The sequence below is a fragment of the Falco cherrug genome, chromosome Z, assembly GCF_023634085.1.
Source record: "Falco cherrug isolate bFalChe1 chromosome Z, bFalChe1.pri, whole genome shotgun sequence".
Lineage (NCBI taxonomy): Eukaryota > Metazoa > Chordata > Aves > Falconiformes > Falconidae > Falco > Falco cherrug.
In genome coordinates this window covers 45,806,396-45,826,478 of record NC_073720.1, presented here as the reverse complement: position 1 = coordinate 45,826,478, position 20,083 = coordinate 45,806,396, and the positions used below count along the sequence as shown (strand labels likewise).

Genomic DNA, 20,083 nt, shown 5'->3' with positions numbered 1-20,083 from the left:
GGATAGAATTGTGTCTACTGCTACATGTTTCTATATTACATTCTCCACTGGGCTGATCCAACCTGTTCCTTACTTTCTTCTTTACCTTTCCATGCTGAAAGCAACACAGTGGCAGGGAAACTGGCTGCAACGTGAACAGGATAGAGATAGCATAACTGGTGCTGATCTGGCTTTGCAAAATGTTCATAAGGTGGGAGGGATGGAGACAGACTGTTCAGTATCTTCCCGAATGCCTTTGCAAAGGTTAGAAACATGTAATACTGGGGTCAGGGGCTGGGAAGTTCATTTAAATCCTTAAAAATAACATCAGACTGTTATCTAGTCATCTTTTATGTTCATTGCTTGGTTTATAGCATTCTTTTCCCTAATTAAAACAGTGGGGAGTTCTGTTAATTTTTTAGTAGATGCTTCTTTGCTCTCCTGTATAAATCATTTTAAGACCAGAGAGATTCTTTGAAAGATTCATTGTTTCCAGCTGCAATTCTGAACACAGAAAATATCCCAGGAAAGGCTTATGTTTCTTGCACACAACTCCTGCCAAACACATTCCAGCAGGATTTGGTTTTACCAGCATTTTAGCAAACCAAAATATGCAGCTAAAGAGTAAGATAAAGATGGGGAGCAGGAGAAAATTCAGCATGAAAACCTAAACATTGGAAAAGAGAAAAGAAAATTAAGAATGAAGAAACAGAAGAGCCACCCTTTTGCTGAAGCCACATCTTAAAAATAAACCTACACAGTGTTAGCCACATTCAGCTTGACTGACGTCAATCACAACATCTGAGCAACGCTGGGCTACGCATTCATGACACCAAGTGGTTAATCTGTAAGGGTGCATTGTGCTGATCTCGAACATGGTCCTCCACATTCAAAAGACTGTTAAGAGGAGTTTGTACTCAAAGGTGCTTCTATAGACAATCCTTCTCAGCCCACCGTAGGATGGGTTACAGGTCCTATGATGTTTTTTCATAAAAAGGCCACAGTGTGAACTAAATTTTTTTTAAAATTTCACTTCAGGCCCTTTACCTTTCAAATGAATTTTCATTTATTCATGTTCAAAATAGTGTTCAATTCAGAAGTCAGAAGTATTTTAAATGATCCCATCTAAGAGAAACCATACTCACATTCTGCGGACATTACTAAACACCTACATAACATATTCTAAAAGGAACTCACAAAAAATGAAAGAGCCCCAACAGGAGTTAAAGCTAAGCCTGACATGAAACAGACTTGTCCCCCTTCCCTTGCTATTACAGAAGCAAGTCAGACAACAAAAAGTACCAGCCAAGAACAATACAAAAACAAATACACCAGTGTGATTTTCATTTTGTTGAGACCAATTATTTCTCAAAGTTAATGATTATTGGAACCCAGATGTCTTCAGACTCTCTCAACAGTAAAAAATCGGCTCCTTATTGACTAATTGTGATCGGCACTTAGGAAAAAAAAATCCCATTTTCCTTTCAAATTTCTATGTCTAATTAACAATTAAAATGAGCACAATTATCCTTATTTCTGTTCCCTGTAAGTGGTAAGTGACTGTAAGGCAGTCATCACAATTCCTACACATTTCCAAGTCTTTTGGACATTCAGTGAATACTTCCCAGTGGATCCTGCTCTCTGCGTGTCCCTGGTGGACATTTAAGACAAATATGTCCAAATTCTCATTCGCTTGCTGATTTCTTTCATTCCTGACCTTTCCATTAATATAATTCAGTCTGGAGTAACACAGAAAATATTTTCCTAGCAGTTAAGCATTGCAAATTGCAAGTTTAAATTAATTTTTATTTCACCCATTTGCTCCTTCCACAGCCAAGTGACCTCTTCCAAGAACCTTCCTCATCTGTCCAGAGCTTTCTAACTACATGGTTCCTGAGAGCACAGCTTTTGCACCAAGCTGCAAATGAAGAAAAATAGATGAAGGGCTCTTGCATGGATACTAGAAGTTGAATAAGAGACTGTGAAGGATTCTGAGAACTACAGCAACCTACTGTTAGTATTTTTTTATATAATATTTTTAATACAAAGAAAATTAAGTGCAGCATATACACCAAGTAAAGATGGTGCCTACCACAAGCTTCAGATATAAATCATTACAGCAGTCTTTGCTGAGGTGATGATGACAGGGATGGATTGTTGTCAGTAGTTTGTTATCTTAAAGAATAACAATTTTTGCCTAGCAAGCTAGACATGAAAGAAAGCATCTCCTCAGCTTTCATACTAACTCAGAGATTTGCACGACTCATCTTTGGTAACTGAAGGCAGATACCTTCAAAGACAGCCAGTTTTGTGACAAATCATTAACACGTTTAATTTCTGAATAGTCTCAGTTTCAATTTCGTTTGCTTTAATTTTTGCTCCTGTTTTCAACTGTTATGTCCAGTGGACACTGACATTGTAGAGGAGCCGTTTTCAAAAGAGACTTGGCTACTAACAAACAAGAAGTGCAATTGGTTTCTATTTCAGTTTTAAGCATTTCACAGATGTCAAGTAACAACACACAACCACAGGATAAACAAACCAAAAGGCAGGAAAACAGTTTGCTATTTAAGTGGACCCTGAACTACCTTGGACTGTTTTGGGAGCCCACTCAGTAAGGTTGGTCTTGCAGGAGCACAGCATGCTATGTCGAGAGACTGTTACGGGGCACAAATGTCAGGTTTTCTGCAGCCAAAGGCTGCAAGGGTGCCCTGCAGGGAGGAATCCATTAGCTGCCCTGTGCAGTCACAGCCCTTTCCAGCTGGCTCTGAAACCAGTGTGCACCCCACATCACACACCAAAATTTCAACCAACTACATGGTGCCCTCTGTTCAGACCTGTTTAAGAAAGAGTGGCTGTTGCTGGGAGACAAGAACCAGAGCAGACACATGGACAGGAACTTGACTGAGGGCACTGATGGAGATGTGTGCTTTTCAGAGATGCTCCACGCTAGAGGAGGTGCACCTCTGAAGGGACTGCAGCCCACAGTGGGGATGCCCTGAAGGGACTGTGGCCCACAAGTGACACACAGTAAGGCAGGGACACCCCTGAGGGGCTACAGGCCATGGATGATCGCCATGAGGACCGGGTCATGGACAATATACGTCAGGGCAGCAACTCCGTCAAAGGAACTGTGACCCATGCATAAACCACACTGGAGCAGAGGAAAACAAGTGAGAAGAAAAGACTGGCAGAAAGAAAACCTTATGTGTACAACCTCAACACCAGTTCCCCAAATCATGGCTGTTTTCTTTGTGATGCCACCTCATTTGGACTCCCACTGGTTCAGGATGTTCTTACAAAGTTCAGTGAAGGAAGAGACTCACAGAGCCTGCAGCTGAGACATATTCATGTGAGAGGTACATGAAAAGTGGATCCCCCACTAGTTCTTCCTGCACACCCAGAGATGATGGATTTATCTCAGTCCTGGCATTAGAGTTTCACAAATTCTTTATTCCTCTGAGTACTGCTGATTATGCTAATTCTCTGGAAGACTATTAAATCTGAAAGATTATGAAGTGTAAGTTATACAAAATGTATGTTGTATGGTTTCTTCTTTTTAAGGTAACAAGTAACTGCCAAATAGCACCTGTTGCTAGGTAGACAGCAGGCATTAACACTAGTGACTCCATAGGCTGTATTCTTACCACTGAGGTGGTATTAAATAAGATGCCAGGACAATGTCAGGCTGAATTGTTGGAAACACTGTCTTTAAGATACAGTATTAAACCTATCTCTGAAGTATTTATAGTCCTCAGAGATCTCCACTGCACTGTGAACAAGGTTACCCCCAGAGTTCTGACTAAATCACATTTTCTCAATTGCTTCTGTCAACACAAATTTCCACTGCTTTTTTTTGTTTCAATACTGTACACTTTTTTGCCTCTTGTCTCAAAGTGCTGTCCAGTATTTCTGCATGCTTTTAGAAGCCCACATGACGCTAAATGCTTGGAGAAGAAAACACAAGGTCAAGCCACAGCTTCAACAGGAAAAGTGCTTTTCTTTCACCTAGACTTCAGAAAAATGATACAGCCACATTCCTCCCTTCAAGTACAGGCCGTGCACTGTTAATTTGAAGGTGGACAGGCTAAACATTGCAGCATTTATGGGAAGCATTAGAAAAAAGTGGCCAGTGGTAACTTCAGCACTGCCAGCTTCAAATAAAGGTAGCTCTTGACTCAGAATCTTTTCAAGGGTGGCACACTTGGGGATCTCTTTAAGCTGAACTTGAACTTTTAGGTACAGGAGAACTATTTTCAAGCTTCTGTTTGTACCAGAAGGAGAACTAGTAATGTTTTAGTGAAAGCTTGTGATTTCAGGTTGACACATCATTCAAATAGTCAGGAGAACTAATAACAGAGACTTCTGCACCCATGACATGCTATTTTCCCATTCTCTCCATCTTTTACAAGCCTTTCAGTGCAAGTTCTAGTATATCCTGCAAAAATGGAGGACCAAATTTTGTGGCACACTATGCTTAGAAATAAACCACTGTATAGATCCCACAAATGCCTCTACAATGCACAGAAGGAGATGATTTACATGGGAAAATGGAATTTTTACACCAACAACAGACAGCTTTCTCCCTTTACATGGGAAAATTCTGTCTAGGACTCTGACTCTTTAGAACTTGAGGGAAGTATGAACTCATTTTTTTGGATTATACTATGTAAATTTGTGTGTTGAAAACTGCAGACAGACAGTATCACCTCCCAAGTGCAAAGACTTGTCTATCCATCATTTGGCACAGCAAGCCAGCTGTTGATTGCCTGTTCTTCATGCTTTATTCTGGAACTGGAAGCCAGTAAATAACTTACTCTAGAAAGTTACCATCAATTTTCTTCAAAGAAAGCAGTCCTCTTAGTTCAATTTCACATTTAATAAAACCTCTGTAAGGTAAGTGACATCAGAGATAACAACAGAGACCTTAAAAATTTTTATCACCTGAAATTCCCATAGAAAGCTAAAATAGTACCACACTAAAAGACTTCTCACAGCTTGTCCACAATATCAGGTATAGATATTCTGGACAACTTCTGTGTTTTTACATGTCTTTTCATGCAGAATTATCCCTTATTCTGACTTAAGTCTCATTATTTGAAAGTTATTTCAGATAAGCACAGTTCAAATAAGCACATCCACAAGTGGAGTTACTCAGCAATAGCTACAGAAATTAAATTTACATGTATTTTAATGAGAATTAACTTTCAAGTGTGAACAAGCTCCTTATTACATTGTTGGAAACAGAGGCTGAATTACAATGATCTAGTTAGAATACAGCTGCACAGACATACAAGGAAAAATAATTAAAAGAAAGATTTTCAAAAGGATCTTATTAAAGCTTTTATTCAAAAGTCACTGCTATAAGGACCACAGAGGCACAGGCCACAGAAGAAGCATTCCAAAGTAGCTAAAGACACACCCTGCTCATATGAAAAATTTATTAGGAAAAAGAATAAATTACGCATGCATCTCCCAAGTGGACTATCCTTCCTGAAGAAGACATTTTTAGAATAGAATAAATATGCCAACAGATTAAGCCAATCAAAAGACATTTTACACGTTTGTGTAAATAACTAAATAAATACAGAATGTCTGCTTAGATTCACCTGCCTTAGCTATTAGCACCCTACTAAGCAGTAGGTGGGAAGTAGGATGGGATCCACAAAGGTCACCCAAAAAGTTCTGATTAATTTTTTTCTGTCTTATGGTCTTTCCATTTAAGAGAAGCAACAGCGGTTATAACCACTCAGAAAGGGACACGCACATTAGACTAGCAAGAACTGATTCCTGCTGGCATGGGAATTCTGGACAGTGAGCTGATCCCACTTGGACTGTCAGCCAGATTTCTTCACTCTTCTGACCTTTTCAAACAACAACTATTGGTACATTAAAGAATTTCCCTTTGTAGAATTAATAGTGGCAGCAGCATAGAGACGAGTAAGTTTTACAGATTGTTATGATACCTAGCTAATTTATTTGTATGATCAAACCAATATTGAAATCACTACAGTCCCATGTCAAGACCTCAGAAACCACAGCAGGACCACAGCTTGAACGTTAAAGTGCCTAATGAGAATTTTTAAACAGTCGCTGTTGATCACTCTTTCAGGACCGAGCACAAGAGGAAGTCAATTCAGTCTGAAAAATTAATGACTCATGTACTACGCAGAAATGGCAGAAGCTGCTTTTAACTAATTGTTGATGCATGAAAATCAACATCAAGGAAACCAATTTAAATTGTTGTAAACATTTTATAAAGTAACAATAAATAAAATGAAAAAAAGAGTTTTGAGGAGAATGCAGTCAGACTTTTTTTCTTTTTTAACATTTTTTTTGCCTGTACATTATTGTTAGCTCTTATGTTCAAAATCTTTAGCTGCAGACAGAAGGATATTGCGCATCCTAACTTATAACATGAAAGATGATGGTGTAATGGAACAATAGTACATAAACTGGAACTAATTTAAATGACCTTCCACAAATCTGGAAATAAAGATAACACTTTTTTTACATTTACAGATGTTTCAGTTGGAGAAGTTGTGTTTTAGCTGATATGTTAATACAATTTTATTTATGGTTGCCTGTGACTAAAGTGTATTTAAGGTATTTGTATTCTCCCCTTTTAATCTGTTTTTCACTTTTACTGCTAGTTTTGTGCATAAACAAATGACTGTATTAGAAATGTATGTATAAACAGAACTGAGGATAGCAACTGAAAAATAAGGAAAGAATAAATAGCTTCATCAAGAAGAATCTTCTGAAGCAGATTGACATCTTTGTTGAAGCAAATAATGCAATTATGATGCAAACAGCAGGAAGAAAAACAGCTTTTTGTTTAAACACTGGAAGATACAGCGGGGGCCAGATTCTTGAGCCTTAAGCCAAGGATCAGCTCTTAAAGCGCCAAGTGCAGGATTCACACTGACATCCACATGAACTCCAGACCCAAAAAGTTTTCAAGGGTTGGGCCTTTCACCTCGGCTCTGGCATGAATTTCACTGGCTGTCGTGGAAGTTTTTGTTACAAACCAAACACATTATTTCCACTGGAGAGAATTTTAAAGGCCCTCTTAGGAAAGCCAGCTGGAAAGCTGTGATCTCTAAAGTTCCTGACAGAGGATTCACATGACAACCATTAGACACTTTACTTTTGGACTCCTTTTTGTTATTTAAATAATTTATTCAGGAAAGCCTTACTAAATGAAACCCGTGGCTTACTTCATCCAAGTTTGGTACATACGTCGGACACACAATAATAAGAGATAATTAAACAACACATTTTATCCATTTTGAAAGGGAGAAGGGTAGGCAAGGGCAATGGATTTGTAGTCATGGGGATATGAGCAGTCAGTCAAGTGTAAGTGCTTGCAAAAAAAATCAAATGTGCCTCTGTATGGCCTGGGTTCCTAATTGATCCCTCTAGCAAAGAGGCACAAGAGATATGTCTGATATGACGCTACTCTTAATTATATATCAGGAAATAAAAGAGATCTGTTTTCAAGTGTGCACTAAAATTAGCTGAAGTTATTAGCCTCCAGCAAATATATTATACCATCTACTGCCCTCAAGAAGGCAATTCTTAACCGTACCTAAATGTCAACATTGCCATACATAAAAGAGCCATTTGAACTGAATCCACTGCTAAGTACACACCCAGCTCTATATCAACACAGAAAACAGAAATAGCAGCTGGGAACTACAGTATGCTTTGCCTACACCATCAGCGGAGGTGGGGGGCAGGGGGAAGAAAAGTTTTAGATTGCTCAGCTGGAAGCAAAAAAGAATGGTATCTAAAGCTTTTAAGAAAGTTTTTGCTTACCTTGTAAGACACCAGGAGTCTTAAATAACAAAGCATAATTTGGCATGAATGCTCCATGAGATCACCTTCCCTTTTCTTCACATTCTTATCTCTTAATCCTCTGATCTAGTTTACACTATAATTTAAACACTAAAGATAATTAGCTTACTTGCTAAGAGCCTTATTGCTAACAAGATACAAGACAAGTCTGTTTGGCCAGTTTGGAATGCTTTTATTTGCTTTTTGACTCAGTCTCATCTATTTAAGTAGTGATTTCTTCAGGTGAGAGGCTTGCTTCTTCTTAGTTCTTTAAAGAAAGATTCAAACCAGTGGCACTTTGAGCAACTAAACAGTGTCTTCACATATAATTTGCTCTTCTTGACGTACAGATGGTCACCCCTCGTTTTTATTTGCAGCACATAGAATAGGTAGCTGCAAAACAGAAACAGATCAAATACAGAGAGCTCTTACTAAATGCATTAAAGGCTCTCTTCATGCCTTGAGGATATATTAACCAAAGTTAATACATAATTATTTTGTATATATATGTCTATATAATAATAATATATAATAAAATAAAGTATAAGTAACAACTTAATATTGTTACATTTTGTTGTGTAGTAAAGTTTGTAGTTACTGGTCTCTATGTAGGGTTCGTGTTACAAAACCAAATGTGCTAAACATAATAGGAAAAAAAATTTCTCTCCATATGTCAGTATAATCACTAAACTATTACAGTAGCTTCTTAAATACATTTACATTATTTGTGTTGTGAAAAAACAGTTAATTAGTATGTAACACACACTGACACTGCAACAAGCCTTATGAAACTCTTAGTCTTGTACTAAGGGTTCTAAGTTCTAAAAGAAGTGAAAAAGAAAAGTGCAAAACTTAAGCAAGTTTTCAAACTTTAGTATCTCCTCCCTCAGCAAAAAAATAGAAAGCAAAACTAAAGAGAAACATCTAGAGACAGATAGCACACACCAAGTAGAAAAAATGGAGATGAAGCCACCATTTGCAATATCACTTTCAAGGCTGCAAATTATTCCCCTTGCTGATTAGAAGAATCAGTCCCATGACCCTACACCAAGAATTCTAGTGTACTCCTGGTACATCATGACACTAAGGAAGTGATGAAAGGTAGCAATAAAGGAAAAAGCCTCTTATCAAAGAATCATAAAATGGTTTGGGTTGGAAGCGACCTTTAAAGAGCATCTAGTTCCAACCCCCAAGCCAAGGCCATCCAACCTGGCCTTGAACACTTCCAGGGATGGGGCATCCACAGCTTCTCTGGGCAACCTGTTCCAGTGCCTCACTACCCTCATTACAAAGAATTCATCTATCTACAGAGCAGTATATTTTACTGTTTTTTAATTACAACAACAGCTTCAAATCAACTCATTCTTAGCTAGCACTTAGCATGATGTTTTTACCATAGAATTGTAAACACTAATTTATTTTTAGCTGATAAGTAATAACCATGTTATCTCTAGCTAAATAATACTTAGATAAACAAGAATACACTTGTGCTAAATAAACAATACATCTTGGTTGCTTTACAAATACACACCCCATACTCTAGACAATGTTTATGCTATTGATATAGGCCACACATCTCTTGTCAGATATTTTGTTCAGCTGCTGTAAATAAAGGAATTCAGGTTGTATAATTACAGCTGGTATTTTTTTTCACTATTCAATACAGAACAAATAAATTACTCTATATCTCTGTGTAATTATTTTTCTTCCGCTTGAAATGGCAATAATCTGAACTTCCTGTTGTCCTGGTTTCAGCTGGGATAGGGTTAGTTTTCTTCTTAGCAGTCAGTACAGTGCTGTGTTTTGGCTCTGATGTGAGAACAACATTGATAGGACACTGATGTTTTTAGTTGTTGCTGGGTGATGTTTTGACTAAATCAAGGACTTTTCAGTTCCTTCGGCCCTGCCAGCCAAGAGGGTTGGAGGGACATGGGACATTGGGAGGGGACACAGCCAGGACAGGTGAACCAAACTAGCCAAAGGGACATTCCATACCATATGATGTCATGCTGAGTATATAAACTTGGGGGGGGGGGGGGGGGGGGGGGGAGAAGAAGGAAGTGGGGGGACATCTGGCATTATGGCCTTTGTCTTCCTAAGTAAACTTCACATGTGATGGAGCATGTGATGGAGCGCTGCTTTCCTGGAGATGGCTGAACACCTGCCTGCCCATGGGAAGTGGTGAATGAATTCCTTGTTCTGCTTTGCTTGTGTGCACAGATTTTGCTTTACCTATTAAATTGTTGTTATCTCAACCCTTGAGTTTTACACTCCTTTCTGATCCTTCTCCCCATCCCTCTGGGTGAGGGGGAGTGAGTGAGTGGCTGCGTGGGGCTTGGTTGCCGGCCAGGGTTAAATCATGACAGTCCTTCTTGGTGCCCAACATGGGGCTCAAAGGGTTCAAGATAACAACAGATTTGACTGGAATGTGCTAGTTGAAATTTATAGCTGCTATTGCTGTTTAGCTCTGAATTGGCAGGCTCCTGTGCTTGCCACAGGGCTTGCTTGCCTCACTGTATATTAGACTCTAGTGCTCGTTAGTGGCTGCTCCTTGCTTTTGCTGCTTGCTGTGCTGCTGCACTGCTTATCACTCACTGTGCTGTGCCTGGGAACATTCTGACAACAGCCATGGCGATGCGCCGGGGCTGGCAGGTGGCCAGGGCATGGCTGCTGTTTCTGTGCTGCTCTGCTGGACAGGCTGGAACTCCAGTGTGAGCTTGAGTCAAAGGGACTGTGACCTGTGGATGAGTCCACATGGGAGCAGGACACCCCAAAGCCCCTGTGGCCATGAATAAGTCCAAACCTGAGCAGGTATACGTCAGTGTGTCTGTGGCCATGGATAAGTCCATGCCACAGCAGGTATGCCTCTGAAGGGATTGTGGCCTAAGGGCAAGTCCACGCTGGAGAAGGTACACATCAAAGCCTCTCTGGCTGTGGACAAGTCCATGGTGCAGCAGGTACACCCTGAAGTGTCAGTGGCTGTGCATGAGGCCATGCTGGAGCACCTCAAAGCATGTGGCCATGGATAAGCCCACAACAGAGCAGTAACACCCCTGGAGGGATTGCGGCCAGGGATAAGGCCATGCTGGAGCTGATTTACTTCTGAAGGGACTGTGGCTGTGGGTAAGGCCACCCTGGAGCAGGTCAATGGTCACGGACCATGGATAAGGCCGTGCTGGAACAGATGCACCTCGAAGTGACTGTGGCTGTGGATGAGTCTGCGCTGCAGCAGGGATACCCCTGGAGAGACTGTGGGTCATAGCTGAGGCTCCACTTGCAGCAGGTACAACCCTAAGGGACTGCAGTCTGTGGGGAAGTCCAAAGTGGGCTTACCAGAAGTGGCCCACTGAGCACCTGCATTCCATGGCATGGCTCTAAGCCTTAGAAGGAGCAAGGGGAGGAGTTCATTGCAATGTTAAACCCCATGGGCTGTTCCCAAGGGACCAGGTGAAGACTGTAATGGAAATACCTTTGAATTGTTGTAACTCATTATTTGAGTCGCATGTTATAGGAAAGACTGCAGCAGGAACCACCTGAACCATTGGAGGACAAGCCTTACAAGAAGCAGTGCAAGTGCAGCAGTGACCTGACCTGAGCTGGCTTTGGTGACCGATCACCCCGTACAACACACAACCTCTCCTCTCCTGAGTGACCACCAGAAGAAATCGTGTTCATGAACTAAATGAACTCAACAGACATTCTGTGGACATTTTATTAACATTTTTACAGGGGTGGTCCATAGACTAGGAGGATGATACCTGTGTATTATATCAAAGGACGGGAAAGGTGAGTGGTTAATGAGGTTGTATTGGAAAGTGTGGCATGATGTAAATGGTATGGAATAAGGGATGGAGACTGTCCTGGTTTCAGCTGGGACAGAGTTAATTTTCTTCTCAGTAGCTGGTGCAGTGCTGTGCTTTGGATTTAGTGTGAGAACAATGTTGACATCACACTGATTTTTTTAGTTGTTGCTGGGTAATGTTTACAGTAAGTCAGGGGCTTTTCAGTCTCTTCAGCCCTGCCAGCGAGAGGGCTGGTGGGGCACGGGAAACTGGGAGGGGACACAGCCAGGACAGGTGACCTGAACTAGCCAAAGGGATCTTCCACACCACTGAACATCATGCTGAGTATATAAGCTGGGGGAAGAGGAAGGAAGGGGGGGGACATCTGGCATTATGGCATTTGTCTTCCTAAGTAAACTTCACATGTGATGGAGCCCGGCTTTCCTGGGGATGGCTGAGCACCTGCCTGCCAATGGGAAGTGGTGAATGAATTCCTTGTTCTGCTTTGCTTGTGTGCACAGCTTTTGCTTTACCTATTAAATTGTCCTTATCTCAACCCTTGAGTTTTACATTCCTTTCCGATTCTCCTCCCCATCCCTCTGGGTGAGGGAGAGTGAGTGAGAAGCTGCATGAGGCTTGGTTGCCAGCCAGGGTTCAACCATGACACCTACCCACAGCACAAATTAACCCAACCCTTGGTTAATTAAGTATTAGATAAATTTCTCTTTACAACTGTAAATTGCACTGCAAGACACTTGCATCTTTAATGTTATATTATGATTAATAATGCCAATGTACTAATTGATTCTCCTTAGGACACTGTGAAAGACATCATTCTGATGACTGCGTTTTTAAGTTACCAACATTTCTGTATTTAAGAGCTATAAAGAAAAGAGTAGAAGGGGAAGTTTCCCTAATCACAGCTCATATTGAAGAATTATGTGGGTTTAGTAGCCTGCAATCTTAAGACAGTCAGTACTGTCCAGAGTATTGGCAGATACGGAGTCTTTCTTCCTACCCAAGTCAGTGGAACTTACATCTGTATTTTTGTTACGCATACATAAATGAAAGCCTTTAAGCTTCAGCTTTGAAAAGTGACTCGTAATTTTGAGTGTTTCCTCTTTCAGAGAACATGTCAGTGTTCAACTGCCTTCACCTCTGTTCTTTCTTCATAAAACTGGGGATGACAGTGATATATATTTCTATTCTAGCAACACTTAAGAATCTGCATAAAATATTAGAACCACACTTTTGAGGGGCTGTAGAGAATGCTTTGGTGAATATCCTCAGAAGTCGCTATTCCTCAATTGTATATAGCTGAAACCTAGTGTTAAGGATATGCTTTTCAGCTAGTTTAAGGAGGCCAAATAGCATAAAGGAGTGAGGTCTGCAGGCAGTCTTGATTGGCTTAGTAGGAATGTTTACCAGTTCTTGCAGACAGGCTGGACTCCTCAGGCATTTCATTTCAAATTAAGTGAGAATGAGCATTCTGGGCACAAGGTCAGATATGCACAGACTGGGCTGGGACAGTGTCCTTCGAGTCTGTAACACCATGCTGCCCAACTCTGTTTCATCAACAGGCTCATCCCTTTCTGTACTCCCAATCAGAGGTAGTTGTACCCTCTAGTAGTACAACCATGTCATCTGCAGGCTGTAATTTCCAGCTGCAATGGCAAGGGCTGTGGTCCAAGCTATACTGATGACAAAGCTGTGCTCCTGAGCCCTGCCCAACACTACCCAGAGTTTTGCTGTGGCTCCAACATAGCAAAATTACACGCTCAGCCTGCCCACTTCAGCCTCTTGACAAAAAGCAAGGCATATCGGATGTGGTCAGCTGTCCCTGCTTTGCTACATTCTGCAGTAGTCAAGGGTATGATTCTATGATTCCCATCAGTGCTGCTGTGGGGCCACAGAGCAGTGCTGCACAGCCCATGTTTGGTTCATCCACTGCTAGTTAAAGCAATCTGACAGCATAATATATAGGTAAATGTTAAGTGAACAAAAAAGGCTGATGACAGTAACAATGGGGAGTAAATACTGCCCAAATTCTTACAGAATCATAAAATCACTTCTGTCGGAAAAGACCTTTAAGATCAGCAAGTCCAACTGCACCTAGCAGAATGTAAGTTTCACAATTTTCAGAAATTCTTTACTACTTTGAGCTCATTGCCTTTTAAATCAAAGTCATTGTGAGGACATACTTGACTGAAAGATTAGCCCTTGAAGTACACAGACATAGGCAAATACACAAGAAATGCTTTGCTGATGTTCAAACACTGATTTGCTAGCTCAGCAAAGTAGTAGTATTATTATGCTCACAGTTAACCTGGCAAGGCCACAAGCCGGATCCACATGGTGAAATAAACTTTCATTTCTGAAACAGGACTATACTAGTGGGTGGATACTGGATAGTTTCACCTGTGTGTGTATGTGCTGGAAACTTGTAAAAAGCTATCAGTCAGGGATTACTTTCCCTCAGGTTGTCACTAATAATGCAGAGCTGACCCGTCATTTCTGTTAACATGGCACAAATCACCTTACATGCCCTGAAGCTCTCTTTGGCAAGAGTTACAAAACAGAGTTGGGAGGTATCCCAGCTGGAGGTCCCACTATGCTTTATCATCCTGTGTAGATGTCTTATATGGAGCTCATTTGACTTTTCTGACGTTGTGACACTAGAGAGAATTTCTTTCACTGACTAATGCAAGAGAAATGCTGGTAATGCACTCCCTTCTACGGAAGGTCTGGCAAGAACAGCTGGAAGTGATAGTGGCTCTCAGGCTGAACAGGATTCAATAAAAATGTGCCATTGCAAAAAACACAGCCACAATACCAGCACGTCTAAGGGGATGTACAGACCCAAGACATGAAGAAAATTTAACACTTAGCTAAAATACTGTGTCTAGTTCTAGGCACTGAACCTGAGGAATGACAGAAACCATCTAGAAATTCCAGAGGAAACTACAAAATCTGTATTCCAGAAACTGTAGAAAACTTGACTGATGAGAAGAAATAATTTTTTTAAATTATTTAGTCTAGGAAACAGCAGATTGAGGGCAATTTAGCAATTGTCTGTGTACGGCTGAAAAGTCACTGCAGTAACGGAATTAACCTGTTCTATCATGTAACAGGTTTCCTAGTCATATAAAAGCAATGGGCTTCACACAAAGTACAGCGGATACAAGTTTGAATAACATCAACACTATAGACACTGGGACAGTTTGCCTGGAGGCACTCTGGAACTAACACCGGAGAGCTTCACGAAGGCCAGTAATTCCTGAAGATCCTCCAGTCCTACTCCTGCCAACAATTCTTCTCTGCCCACTTAGCTAAGGGAAGTGCTCTCCTCCTTCAAAGCTGTCAGCTAACACAACAGTCCCGGAGACCACGGTACTCTTCAGCTGCCCAGCCACCTTCGTTTCACGCTCCTCTGTGCGCTCGGTTCTGGCACGGGCGCTGCTCAGCACCCTGCGCCTTCACCCGCCCAGGTCCGTAACCTTCTGCTTTTACCGCTGCATGGGAACGGGGCCTGGTTTCTTCTGATGCAGCAGTGTGACAACTCCTCCACAACAGAGCTCCGTGGCTCGCTCACAGACCTCTGAAAGGCCACGGCACCCCGCCAGGCCACCCCTGACAGGGAGGCTGCGTGACCAGTCGCCGCTGCTGCTCGCACACCGCTGCCGGGAAGCCCGGTTCGATTTTGTTATGTCTTCCAGGCACAAAACCGCCTTCCGACCGCCGCCGGCCAGCGGCTTTGGCAGCAGCTTTCTCGCTCTTCTTACCCCAGGCCCGAGACGCACCAACGCCCCGCCGGCCGGGCCGCAGGCGCCGCCGAGCCTGGCTGCCCCCCCGGGCCGGGCCCTCCCAGCCCGCCGGGGCGCGCCCGTCACCCTCATAGCCGCCGCGCTCTCCGCTGCGGCCCCGCCTTACTCCCCTCCTCCTGCGCGGGGGCAGGCCTGCCCGAGCGGCGGGCCGCGGCGCGCCATGGCCGGGCCGGCGGCGCCGCCGCCGGTCACGCAGCAGGTGGGCCGCGCATGGGGCCGCGGGCAGCGGCAGGAGGCGGTGGAGCTGCGGGAGGCCGCCCGCTGCCTGGTGGTGGACGCGGACGGGAGGAGCGTCCCCTTCAAGGCCCTGTACGGGGAGCAAAAAGCGATCGTGGTGTTCGTGCGGGTGAGGAGGGGCGGCTGCCCGGGAGGGTTGTCTCGCCGGCCTGCGGGCCGCGGGGGGAGCCCTGCGGGGCCCAGCGCGGCTGCGCAAGCGGCGGGCAGCGGGGAGCTGGCACAGGCTGCGCTGCGGCAGGAGGAAAATACGAAGCACATTAGTTGTAAAACACCGCCACCCCGCCGCCCCTTTCTTTGGCAGGTAAAACGATACAGTATTCACCTGAAAGGAAATAATTCTTCAGCCATGTGTTTAGTGAAAAAAGTACTGTGTCCCTTGATATCCCGGGCAGTGAGCCAGCTCTCGCATTTCTAAAACACCCAGTTATAGAAATACTGGCAAGGCCCCTAGGCCAGTGGCCTTGTTCAGGCTGGGATTAAACCAGGATCCTAATCCGACTTTGGTGACAGCAAAGAACTTAAATCTTTCCTGTGTCCCGTTCCTGATCAACTCCGACATGGTTTGTGCCCAAAGTCAGAATCTGATCCTTCTATTGCTATGCGATGTTGTCTGTTTCTGACACATACAACTGGTTATGTTGCAGAATTTTTTATGTTACACCTGTAAGGAGTATGTAGAAGACCTGGCAAAGGTCCCCAAGGCGTTTTTACAAGTAAGTACTCTGCCTTTAATACGTACATAGGCTTGATGTAGTTGAGCAGGTTTCTTATGTCCTGCCACAGGCTTGCATGAGGCTTGAACCTTCTAGGAATTAAAAAAGGCTCAGAAGAAAGTTTGCATTGTTTGCTACAGTAGCCATAATGCATCTGCCTGGAGACACAGGAGAGGATTTATTGCGTTACATGCTCCATTGCAGCAGCCTTATTTCTCCCTGCCCTGTTAGTTTGATGCAGGTTTTTCTGCTGTGTTCTGAATGGACAACATCTGACAGGCAGTTCTTTTGGTATTAGTAGTGCCCTGGGCAGCTGTCTTTTCCTGACCACTAACTACTGCCCTTTCCGTTGTGCTGGTACCACTGACAGATGGTTGTGCGTGGAACAAGATCAGAAAATTGATCTCGATTAAATAGTCTCTTTTTCTATGGTTATTTGTCAGCTGCATCAGTTGTGTGACCTGTTCTCTAGGCAGCTGCACAAACAGGAGTGGCATAGTGACAGAAAGGAGAAATGTAGTGGGCAGGGGTTGCTATGGATGGGTGTTGGGTGTTAGGAGATACCAGAGAAAGACAGTGATCCCCTGCTAAATGTGGAAGGTCAATCTGGCCCTTCTAGGCTGCTGATTGAAATTCTGTCATACTTTATTCCCAACAGCAGCACAGCTGATGACAGACACAGCTCCTTGCTGACAGCAAGCCTTAGATGGAACTACTTAGGGACTTGGGGATGAAAAGGGGGAATTTCTTTGGCAGCTCCCCTTCTCAGGACAGATTTTTCAAAACTTCTCTATCAGCATTACTCAGAATGACATTTCTTAATTTGGCTGTTCAAATGTATACAGGGAATCAAAACTGTCATGCTTTTCTTGGTGTGAGAATTCCATGTTTAGGAGGGCTTCAATATCAAGTAAAATGATTCTATATGGGAAAGGCAGGTGTTACACCCTAATATTAAAACAACTTTGCATTTTATTAACTGTTCTGCTGGCATCTAAATCAACTTAAGTGTTGGCCTCTGTTTTAGACTCAGGCCTAATGTTGCACCTGCAAGTAAGCAGTACAGGTAGATTCAAGTTACATTTATTAATGAGCATCTATATGTAAATCACAGATGTATGTGTTGCATGCTGCTGCTTTAGATGCAGGTGCAACTGAGTGGAAATCTTGAATTTCCAAAATAATAGCAGGTTGCAATCAATTGAAAAGATGGCTACTAATGCTACAGAAAACTTGAAGTTTACACATCTGTTATTTAAAAGTTGTCTTTAAAAATAATTTTTCATTTAATAAATTAATGTAGCAGCTAACTGTCATTGGTAGACAAAGCTGCAGGCTCCAAATGTGTAAATGATGTTGATTTCAAATAAGTTTAACTGAGTGCACTGTGATCATTAACTCAGGATACCAGTCTGCAATTCTTTGCAGCCATGCAGAAACACAGAGTTCCTCCTTACAGTTTCAATACCGTGTTCTGTTCTAGGAAGCAAATGTGAGGCTTATAGTTATTGGACAGTCATCTTACCATCACATCAAGGTAAATAAAGTAGGCATTAAATATATTGTATGCTCTATTGTGTCTTAATGGTCTGCACTGAGGGATTTAGAGCTGGGTGAAAAGACGGTCATTTGCAACCACAGAGAAAGAGGACAGAATTCTTTTTCCTGAAGCAATTCTAATAGTAGTACATGAATAAAGCAAATAAACTTTCAGTTTAAAAACCACTGGGGCTTACTAAGGAATCATCTTTTCTTGATTTCACTGGTAGCTAAAAGCTTTGTGGCTAAACATTTTTGGCCTTTAGTTTACTTACATGACAGATCCACAGGTTTCCAAATTGGGGAGGGGGTATGTGTCACTGGTTTTCCACTGTCAGTACATTAATGACTAATTACTGTCTTAACCTTAAAAATACTACTTTTTTGTATGCATATATTTTGCAGCCCTTTTGCAGTTTAACTGGGTATACACATGAAATGTATGTAGATCCACAAAGGGAAATTTATAAAACACTTGGCATGAAAAGAGGTGAAGGTAGTAACATATCAGGTAAGAACAGTTTTCTCACCTTGTTTGGACTTACACATTGAAAACCAACAATGCTCTGATAAAATAGTATAATCACAATGAAATACCAAGGGACTTGCCCACCAGACGGTCTGTTGTGGGCTGTATTTTGTCAAAACAGTGGTAATCAGGAAACTCTGAACTATTCATGAGCAGTTGTTCAGTTTTGTTGTTCTCCTTATATACGTCTGTATTTCTAGATAACAAGAGTTTTGCTGTTTCGTTTAGTGCGGAGCCCTCACGTAAAATCAAACACACTCCTGGGAAGCATTAGGAGTGTGTGGAGGGCAATGACTGGCCCAGCTTTTGATTTTCAAGGAGACCCTGCTCAGCAGGGAGGAGCTTTGATTTTAGGCCCAGGTGAGCTTCTTTGTTTTGCATGAACATTAACAGTCTTCTTCTTCAGCTGTTCGCTTTAGCGCTACTGTCTTGGCTGCTGTCCCTGTGGACCCCAAGGAGACAGTATTGTATTGTGTTGAACTGTGTGATTTTGCTGGCTGAAGGAACCAGTTAAAGTGTCATAGTGCAGTCCCACCTCCCACAGAGGTGGCACAAAGCTGATCACAGTCCTGCGAGCTCATAGGAGTGCTGGTGCAACAGCTGCTTCAGAGCATGGAGGGGGTTTTTGACATTGTTGTGTTTACCTACGTTCTGCTTTCACATTTGATTTGAGGTATTTAATGTCATTTCAGTAGAGGAATAATGCATGAAAATGGGGCTGCAACATGACAAAGTCATCAAATCATTAGGAAGCATCATACTACAGCAGATTTAGTTCAGTTAGATGCTTCAATGTTCCTTGCTTCTGTAACAATTAAAACAAAAATTGTTGTTGTTGTTTAAAATACAGTATATTGTGCAAGTTCACGTTTGTATAACAACTAGTAGGAAATCAGAATGCTTCTTTGATTCAGTTATGTCTTTGAATAAATAAATATTTTATTCCACTATTCACATAATCTTATTCTCATTCCATTCCAGGCAATGAAGTTCATTTTTTTCATCTTGATAAAAACAGGCTGGATCATGTTCCCATTAATACAGTTTTGCAGCTGGCAGGCGTTAAACCAGTAAATTTCACAAACAAGCCCCAGATTATTGACATATGACACTGACACAAGATACAATTTTTTTAATTTGTGCTCCTCAAGAACAATTCCCACAAGCATTGGTACCATTGTGTCTTTACATGACATCTGAAACCTTTGTCTAAAAAATGAGAGCACAGAACAAATTAGCTGGCAGTGAAGATGGACACAAAGTGGTATTTCTGTTGCGTATAGGATAACAAAAACTAAAACACAGCTGAGGCTTATTGCAAAAAATCCTGTATCTTATTATTTCCTCATCAAACAATTTTGCTAATGTATTTTAAAAATCTTTGTTCAAGATGCACCAAACTAAAAAATCTGGTTTTGCTCAGGAAGAACTTGGGATTCTTGCTTTCAGCGGATCACACAGGCTTTCAATCCAATACTTGCCAGCAACGTTTCAAAACTTCTAGCACTGTGTGGTCTTGTATTAAAATAAACCTTGAAAAATCAGTTTTGAATACTGGGACTTCAGCTTCTGCCTACTTTTGTATCTGTCGCAGACATTATGAAATGCATTTTATAGTTTTAAATAAATACTTTAAATACA

The 20,083-nt window shown here is 42.0% G+C and overlaps 1 protein-coding gene across 2 annotated transcripts; it reads left to right on the top strand.

The window, feature by feature from the left end:
- Positions 1-15,103: 15,103 nt before the first annotated feature.
- PRXL2C (peroxiredoxin like 2C) lies at positions 15,104-20,083 on the top strand. Of its 2 annotated transcripts, XM_055699659.1 has the most exons (6): positions 15,107-15,770; positions 16,306-16,374; positions 17,858-17,911; positions 18,319-18,424; positions 18,671-18,802; positions 19,424-20,083. In XM_055699659.1, the coding sequence occupies exons 1-6, from the start codon at positions 15,306-15,308 to the stop codon at positions 19,549-19,551; spliced, it is 954 nt and encodes a 317-aa protein (XP_055555634.1). In that variant the 5' UTR covers positions 15,107-15,305; the 3' UTR covers positions 19,552-20,083. The 2 variants fall into 2 exon arrangements, with proteins under 2 accessions (XP_055555635.1, XP_055555634.1); XM_055699660.1 differs by lacking the exon at positions 17,858-17,911 and having other exon boundaries at positions 15,104-15,770.

Bases quoted from the DNA above. Each gene is read 5' to 3' on its own strand.
- PRXL2C (XM_055699659.1), top strand. From the start codon at position 15,306: ATGTCTTCCAGGCACAAAACCGCCTTCCGACCGCCGCCGGCCAGCGGC. The intron at 15,771-16,305 runs GTGAGGAGGGGC...GTTATGTTGCAG, and splicing joins CGATCGTGGTGTTCGTGCGG to AATTTTTTATGTTACACCTG. The intron at 18,425-18,670 runs GTAAGAACAGTT...TGTTTCGTTTAG, and splicing joins TGAAGGTAGTAACATATCAG to TGCGGAGCCCTCACGTAAAA.